The following is a 9,136-nucleotide window of genomic DNA, read 5'->3' on the forward strand; positions in this document are numbered from 1 at the left end:
TAGTGCTATTTATTCCTCAAATACATGCATCTTTCTCATTTCAGGTCACTTGTACTAGCTGTTCCCTCAGCCTGAAGGGGGAAACTTATCTTTGTAGGGTTTTCTCCTTTCCACTCAAATTTCAGCTCAAAATACCACCTCTTCACAGAATTTTTTTCTGTCACTCCACAGCACTTTTTTATGGCACTGATATGTGACATTATCTTACTTATTTGCATATTGACTCTGAATCTCAGCTCCCCCTGGCAGTGATTGGCCGTGTTTACTATTCTCTATTCCCAAGGCCTCAAACAGCGATTCCCACCTGGTAGGCAGTCAATAGATAGTTGTTGATTAAGTGAATGAATGACTTTTAGAATTTTGCATAGTTTTTAGTATCTATTTTAGCTTCCAGATTTAGGGAGGAAATGCTGGGCTGCCATTTTTCTTTGTCCAGGCTTTATCTTTATATTCACCTTTGACTTCTTTAACACTCCCCTGCCTCACAAAAGCCCAACAGTGCTATAAGGATATTAGAAAGAATATTTTATTCCAAAGCCTATGAATCAGAGGATTGTGTAAAGAAGTTACTCTAATCTGAACGCCTTGACACAGTGACTCACTGGAATGTTCCCAGTGACTCCAGAAGGGGACTGACGCTCCCGCAGAGCAGCCACGCTCACCTCGAAGGCTGTGAGGGACCGGACCAGATCTGAAACAGCATCTGCCGTGGTGCCATCATGGGGGAGGTTCTGGAGCAGTTCTTCATTTTCGTAGGGTTGCTGGTTTGCCTGTTCTACCTGATGAAATGCGTGAGATTCTCTAAATGTATTTTCCTGCACTTCTGGAAAGTTTTGCCAAGATCTTTCTTGAAGTCAATGGGAGAGTGGGCAGGTAAAGAAAGCTTTCCATCTTTTGTTTTTTTTGTTGTTGTTCTTATTATTACTTAGATCTCAAAAGATATATATCTCAAAAAGATATATTGCTTCTTTTCCTTTTGAGAGCAAAGATGTAATTCCTTTGGGTTAATTTGCGGGGTTGGAAAGGACAAATGAAATTGACTGAAAAACGTGATGTGCAGCATCAGGAGAGTCATTCAGGAAGAATGTGACTCAGTTCTTCCCTGTGTGCTTTTCCTCTCATCCTCACTAGTTGGGCTTTCTTATTTTTGGGGTTTCTGATGATACAAATCATGGATGAGGCAGAAAATTATGTATCCTCTTCCCCAGATTTTCAAAAACACAGAGTGCTTTCATTTTCTTAAACGGAACTTCAAAATTCTGAAATCCAATAATAATTTAAATCCATTTTATTATAATAATTTCTCAGAGACCTTTCACAAAGTGAGGGTAATGCAAAATCAAGGCAATAAAGATCTCTGTGGAGACATGTTTTTAAATGGTTATATTCAGAATCTGGGTCTGTTTTATGTCCCAAGTAGATTGATTAATCACTGTCTCTCAATAGAATTTAGCTCCTGAAACTGCCATGCAGAATTTCAGCTCTATACTGAGTTTAAGGTGAAGAACATGAAGCTATAGTTTCAGCATCTCCTTGAATGAAGTGCTAGGTTTGCATTTCAAAGTTGGTATTATGTGCTGGTGTCAGTCTATCAATAACCAATGCTGTGACCTGGCCAGCCCTTGTGGGTCTTACTATGATTGCAAAATGCCTTTCGGCACCATCAGGAAACTTAAGGAAAAATAAAGGTTTATTACTTACAGGGCCTGTAAATTATATAGCACACCTGGTTCCACAACAAGGTCGTGTGTAGAAAGAGAGGGAGAGAGTGAACGGGCCTGGGGTTCTGCTTTTATTTTATTCTGGGGTGGGGGCCTAGGGTTTTAAGAACTTTTTCTTTAATGGTGAATTTAAAACATAAGAGAGGGAATTTAAAGTGCAGGAAGAGAAAAAACAAGTGGTCAAAATGGTCAGTTATTGAAACCAACCAAGGTTTTTAAAAGATAGATGCTTGTTCCTTGGAAAAAAAGCTATGACAAACCTAGACAGCGCATTAAAAAGCAGAGACATCACTTTTTTTTTTTTTTTTACAAAGGTCTGTATAGTCAAAGCTATGGTTTTTCTAGTAGTCAGGTACAGATGTGAGAGTTGGACTATAAAGAAGGCTGAGTGCTGAAAATTGATACTTTTGAATTGTGGTGCTGGAGAAGACTCTTGAGAGTCCCTTGGACAACAAGGAGATCAAATCAGTCAATCCTAAAGAAAGCAACCCTGAATTTTCATTGGAAAGACTGACACTGAAGCTCCAATACTTTGGGGACCTGATGCAAAAAGCTGACTCATTGGAAAAGACCCTGATTCTGGGAAAGACTGAGGGCAAGAGGAGAAGGGGGTGGCAGAATTACAAAATTAACAAAATTAAAAAAATATTTGCTGTTTATCTGAAGTTCAAATTTAACTGGGCATCCTGTGTCCTTATTTGCAAAAGCTGGCAACCTTATACCCTCAGCACTGGAAATGAAAAAATTATCATATGAAAATTGTTTGGCATGAAAAAATGTGTTTTTAACTGTTGCTTGTTATATCTGGAGAGAGAGAGAGAGAATATGTATGTGTGAGAACTCCTTCCTCTCAGGTCAGTAGGAAGTTTCCAATGTACTTGCTGAGCAGTCTGAACTTGAGTGTTCTGGATCCAAAAGTCCTGCTCCACACAGATTTAAATGCCATTCTCTGAGGGGTTAGAACTCAGCCCTTCTAGGAACAAGCATTCCAAAAGAAGTTCATATGCAGCCATATGTGGCCGATTTCCTAATTTTGTCACTGGTATCCTCTATAGAGGTGTGGGGCCAAGATCAGAGCCTGGGTTCAGATCCTGCTGCCATCATCTTTAGCACTGCGGCCTTGATTGGGTTAAGAACTTTCCCTTAGCTTCCTCATTTATAAGGGAAAAGATGGTCCCCGCATTACAAGCTCGTTTTGAATGTTAGATGAGATGGTGGCTGTGGGGCTGCCCAGCCACACGCGCTTTCTGTGTTTCTGTGAGCCTGACAAGGAAGAGCTTTATTGGACCTACGATGCCTGTTGTACCTTCTCCCTAAATTCGAACAGCCTCATCTGTCACCCTCACTCCCAACTCCCATGAAGAAGCTGCTAGTGGGAGCCCAGGTGGCTGTGGAGTGTCAGAGCCTGGACCTAATTTAACCTGTGTCCCAGGGCCGATCTGGGACTGCTACACACAGGAGCGGGAGCGGAAGCAGCCAGGAACCTCAGAAGCCAGCCGCCTCCTCTCTTCTGCCTCCTGTCCATCTCATGCTGCGTAAAGCTGCTGTGCAATTTAGCTGGTAAATAATTAGGCCTAAGTGAATAACAAATGAACCCCCCAAATAAAGTGCATGGCAGAAAGTAAGCACTCAGAAGATGCCAGCCACTTAGTGACCGTATCTTGACTATATAGTTCAGGCCTGGTACATGGTGATTTGGAGGATGCCTGTAAGGAAGGGGAAGATGGAGCAGAAGACAACGGAACCCTGAGCATAGTACCTCTACCAAGTAAAACAGGTCATATGCATGGAGTCACTTAAAAGTATCCAAATAAACACGTAAAATAATTGGTAATGATTAAAATGAGGGTGCTTCTGCCAGCGTGCTGCTTGAAGTTTGTTTAGCTTGGTCCGCTCTCCCTCGCAAGTAAACTAAATGCACACACAGCTTTCGTACACACTTTTGGAAAGCATATCCTTCGATTGTTGCTGCAAAGGTAAATTGCAGATAGGTATATACTGAATTGTAGTTTATTTTGAAATGATGACATTCACACAATTGAGTTTTACTCTAGAGCTCAGTCATTAAATATGTATCTGCTGTTATACAGTGGAAAATTACCCAGTTATAAAAGGAAAAAATCTGAGTCAGTTGCAGTGAGGTAGATGAACCCAGAGCCTGTTACACAGAGTAAAGTAAGACAGAAAGAGAAAAATACTATATATTAACACATATATATCGCATCTAGAAAAATGGTACTGATGAACCTATTTGCAGGGAAGGAATGGAGATGCATATGTACACAATGGACTTGTGGACACAGTGAAGGAAGGAGAGGGTGGCAAGAATTGCAAAAAGTAGAATTCACGTATATACACTATTATGTGTAAAATGGATAGCTAGAGGGGAGCTGCTATATAACACATGGAGCCGAGCCTGGTGCTCTGTGATGACCTAGAGGGGTGGGATGGGGTGCAGAGAATATATAATTATGACCAATTTCCATTGTTATATAGCAGAAACCAACACAACACTGTAAAACAATATTCTTCCAATTAAAAAAATTTTTAAATCTATGTGTTATGGACTATAAAAGGACTAGATGGCACATCTCATGATCATCTATTAATCAGTTGATCTAGTGAGCACAAATTCTTTAGGTTCCTTCATGTCAACTCCATCCTCTTTTTGCATTTCTGTATTTTCCTCGTTAAAAGTTCTCTATCTTCCATGGGTTTTGATTTCTGCTGTCCTATGAGGGTGAAGATAGGAAATGGGGAGAACTTGACTTTCACTAGGAACCTTGAAACATCCTTACAGTGACAACTGGGTGTGTGGGTAGGGAGATAATGGAGTACACTGCTTGTCCTTGATGAATTAAGGCTTAGAACTGTAAGCCCTTATGGGGTCTGAATAAAATGTTCTCTGGCTGAGACACTTTGTTTCATTTTGGACCATGTTTTCCATAGCCTCAGCAACTCTTCACCTCAACCCCATCCAAAAAAAAAAAAAAGCTTCATTTTGAAGTTTAGTGAAGGAAGTCAAGGCTGGAACATTCACAGTTAAGCAAAGTTGGTCACAGTTGAGCAGAGTTGGGTTAGAGAGTAGGAGGGCATTGCTTTGGAATATTATATTGTATCTTAGAGAATAGGCCTGCAGTCAAATGTAGCCAGCCAGAAAGAAGATCTTAAAGATTAATTAATTCTATCCTTTAAAACCATTTATGCTTTTTTTCAGTGATCACTGGAGCAGGAGATGGGATTGGGAAAGCTTACTCATTCGAGGTAGGTTGTTTTCTTGAAGACTTTCTCCTCTCCTTGTATTAAATACACCATGGTCGTGTGTCACCACAAACACTACTGTTCTGATTATAAAAGCAATAGACATTCTTTTACAAAGAAAACTATTTTCTATTGAAAAGGAAATTTAAAAATCATAATCTCACCCTCTGGCTACCTTAAAAAAATACAATGATATTCAAAGGTGGCAGTATCTCTCCTTAGGAGTTGTTTTAGGAATTTATGGGGGCACTGTTATTTTCTAGGGTAATTGTACCATAAGCATTTATTATACTTAAAACAATAAAAAATGATAAACTACTTTCCTTGTGTTTATCCTTTACATCATAGCCAGGGCACATGTTAATTTAAAAATCATTTGTGTGGGTAGCATATATATATAAAACTTTCATTTCAAGAAGATTAATGAGCATTAAAAAATAATATAAAGAGAGAAGCTGATAGAGTTGAGGGTCACTGGTATGTGATGTCTTTGAGTGTTTCCTTCTAGGCTTTTTGTTTCTCTGTAGATAGGTAGCAGGTAGTTAAGCTTTTCTAAGAATGCGTTTATAGGATATGTAGTTTGGTAAGCTATTATAAGGTTTCCCATGTGGTGCAGTGGTAAAGAATCTGCCTGCCAATTCAGGAGACACAGCAGAGTGGGTTTGATCCCAGGGACAATACTCTGGAGTAGGAAATAGCAACCTACTCCAGTATTCTTGCCTGGAAAATTCCTTGGACAGAGGAGTCCGACACGCTACAGTCAATGGGGATCACAAAAAGTCAGACACGACTTAGCGACTAGGCAGTGGTCTAGGGGTCAGGAGCTATGTATTCTAGTCCTCACTCAGTCTGCAGATTTTGGACAAATTATATATCTTTTCTGGGCTTCCAGGTCTTTACTAGCCCAAAAGATACCATTTAAGAACTTTCAAATTCTGTTTCTGTTCTAGACGAATTCTAGCTTTGCTCTTGTAGAATCTTATTCTTCATTTCCTTTCATTCTTTTCTAAGGCTGTGTTAAACAATTTTCTGGGATCTTTCTTTCATGCAAGATTTTCTCTCTTCCAGAGAATCTGTTCTTGTCTCCATGCTAATTGCTGCTTCAAGGAAAGCAGTTCAGTCTGGAATACTATGGACTGTAATAGTTAAGAATTTGAGGTTGAAAATTAATTAGTGTTTTGCCTGATGTCCAAATCCCCGAGCGGGAAGAGAGAAGGCTTCTAAGACAATGCAACTCGCAAAAAGGGAAGTTTATTACTGACTCGAGCCAGGGCTCCTGCCGCATCCAACGCAGTGGTGCAGGGTCAGAGAGCCCCGAGCCCCAGCTGTTACACCAAATTTATAGGGTATGCATAAGTGGTTGGTAGCTGGCTTAAGCGGATTGGTTGCATGTTTGCAAAGCAATTTTATTGGTACAAACTTTCACAGGCTTTTGTTCAAACTTAGGCATTCGCGGGCTTTTCAGCTTTCCCTCGATATGTTCCCTTTGTTCCGTTTTGGGCGCCTGTTGATTGGCTGGCTCCAGGCGGCCTGATGGGGGTAGGGAATCTTACCATTTCAGGGGAAACCGAAACTTAGGTCCGGGCCACCTGTCATAGTGTTAGCCCTGGCAGCCTCACATTCCCCTCTGTCTTTGTTTCTATAGAAGGCCCAGTCATGGGTCTTCTATATCATCTGTGGGGACAGTCGAATATTGAGATCTGAGTAACATTAGGTGGACGGACAGGCAGTGTGTTTTCCCTAACAACTCCCCCTTGAGAGACTTCATACTCAAGATGCTTTTTGGGAATTGGGGCAGAGGTCTCTTTCTTCTGTAACTTCTTCCTGCTGTGCCTGGGCGTAGGCCTGCCTAGCAGAGCAGAAGTCTCTCTATACCTGACGTAAGTTGGGGTGTTTTATATCTGAAACCAGCTTTTACTCTTGTAATAACAGCAACTTAGTTTGAAACTGTTGGCGCCTCTCAGAGGTAAAATAGACAGGGGCCAAACAGGAGACCTAATACGATGGTCATCACTGGTCCCCAGAAACAGGAGGCAACATTTGGGGTGATTGGCTGGTGGTCAAGCAACAGAGCTGTGTTCTAGGAATCTTATGTTTAGTCTGAAGTTACCATCTTCCACCTGGGTGGGGGCTCCAGTTCTGTAGAAGAACTCAAAAGACATTGTTATGCATATTTCTTTGAGTAGGAACCAGGACCCGTCTCAAGGCTGTACCACCATTGGATTGTTTCCCCTCTGTTTCTGTATTTCCTCCCTTCTCTGATTGGCAATTGTTTGAATCTACCCTTTGGAACTCAGGGAAGGTCAAGGAGGCTGAATAAAGCCTATGTTTTACAGTACAGCAGATCTGTACTCCAGAGTCGCCACCCCACAGAGTCCTGTTCAGTTTTAATTTAGGGAACAGGGCAACTATGACTGTGATAACTTTTTGTCAAAATGGGGCATAGGACTGCCTCAGCTTGGAGAAGAGACACTGAATTGGAAGTATTCCTGAGTTCCAAGTCTTAGATCTGAGCCTTGTATGATTAAAATCTCAATCCCTTGGTCTGCCATTTTGTTGTAACATACCCAGTTAGTAGTAGCTGGAGAAGGGATAACTGGAGTTTTAATAGACAAAGTAAATCTCTTTCTTTTAGAAGAATAGGCCTGAAACCCAGTCTAGACCTGGCACTTCAGGGAGACTTGTAGCCAGGTGGCCAGTTGCCTAGTTTTATAAAAAGTAAGGTAGATGTTACTAGCTTCCAGCAGACATTGTTTTGAGAATGGTGGCATCTAAGCCTGACACGACTCAGCACCCATAGTACCACCTGGTTATTTCCCAGGATGTCTGAACCATAGCTGAGTACTCTATTTTGACTTTTAATTGTAAAATTTTTCTTTAATAGCCAAAGCAGATGGCACCATTCATGATGTCAGTGTTTCTCTAGGTATGAGAAGATGCAAGAATTGGGACTCATAAAATCTCCTGAAAAGATCTAACTATCTGAAGGCCTGTTCTGCCAGTTTTTCCCAGAGCACGGAATGCCTCATTCTTGATCTTCACCCTGAACTCCTTTCAGGGCCGTTGAAAGCAGTTGCAGTGGCCATGATATAATCGCTGTAGATGTAGATGGCAAGTGTCAATCTTAGCGGGGGCATTTCAGGACCATTTTATCTTATGGTGCTGAGAATGTCCATTCTCAGGTTTGGCAAAGATTTTGTCGACCGGCCACTCAATGTGCTGTTACTGGACTAGGCCATAAAACAGTATCTAAAATTCTCTGGACCACCTGTCTTACTAGCTGCTTGGTCCAGGAAAACATTCCCTTTTGTTGCTTTTTCTCATATCTAGAGTTACACTGTCATAATCATCGACCTCATAGGGAACTATATATTATTTTATCAGAGGCCTCAGTCACACATTTGGCACTGTAAGAAACAGCAATTTTGTACAACAGGTGAAATACAAAGAACATAGCCAGCAGTACTAGTAAAGTCACAAGTAAGACCTAAGAGCTTCCATTAGATGTAGCCCAGTATATCCCAGGTAGTCTGACTTAGTCTACTTTGTATGAATCTTTATCTTTCAGGGAAATTATACATTGGCACCACCATCTATAAGGCACATAGCCCAGTTTTCTAGAGTTACTAGACTGATTATCTTTAGTATGATTTAATTGTTTTTAACACAGAGGAGACTTTAAACCTAAATCACCATAGCCTGGTGTTATCTATATAAATCTATCTCATAATTGTGGGAGATTTCTTTTTCTTTTGCTAAAACTTTTCTTGTTGCTCTGATTGAGCTTGAGGAATAGAAAAAGGCTCAAATTTATAGCCAGAGTCAGAATAGGCATTATTAATTGGCCCAGTGAGGGGATCCCGTCTGGTAGTATCACAGTGACCTGAATATGATTATAATTTTTTTAAGTAAATTTCCTCAGGGCCAACCAGTTAGAGTCTTGTAGTAGAGAAATTTACCAAGGTAACCCAGAACTAGATACAGGTAATTGGCCACAAACCCAACAATTGGATTGATTTCTAAAACTGGCATAGAATCAGGCCTATGATAGAAAAGCATTTGATTTATATACAAAGGTCTAAGAAGTCAAGAGAACACTATAAACGATCATACGAATCAGGTCCAGCATCTTGAACAAGCTGTCTACCTCTGAT

At 40.8% G+C, this 9,136-nt stretch overlaps 1 protein-coding gene across 1 annotated transcript in view; it reads left to right on the plus strand.

Moving 5' to 3' along the window:
- The first annotated feature begins 719 nt into the window (after window positions 1-719).
- The window catches only part of HSD17B3 (hydroxysteroid 17-beta dehydrogenase 3), a 62,015-nt gene continuing 53,598 nt past the window's right edge, over window positions 720-9,136 (plus strand). Inside the window, exons 1-2 of the mRNA XM_061164014.1 lie at window positions 720-873; window positions 4,939-4,985. Of these exons, the coding sequence (XP_061019997.1) occupies window positions 720-873; window positions 4,939-4,985 (201 nt within the window). The remainder of the gene's footprint in view (window positions 874-4,938; window positions 4,986-9,136) is intronic.

This window comes from Dama dama, chromosome 16 (assembly GCF_033118175.1).
Source record: "Dama dama isolate Ldn47 chromosome 16, ASM3311817v1, whole genome shotgun sequence".
NCBI lineage: Eukaryota > Metazoa > Chordata > Mammalia > Artiodactyla > Cervidae > Dama > Dama dama.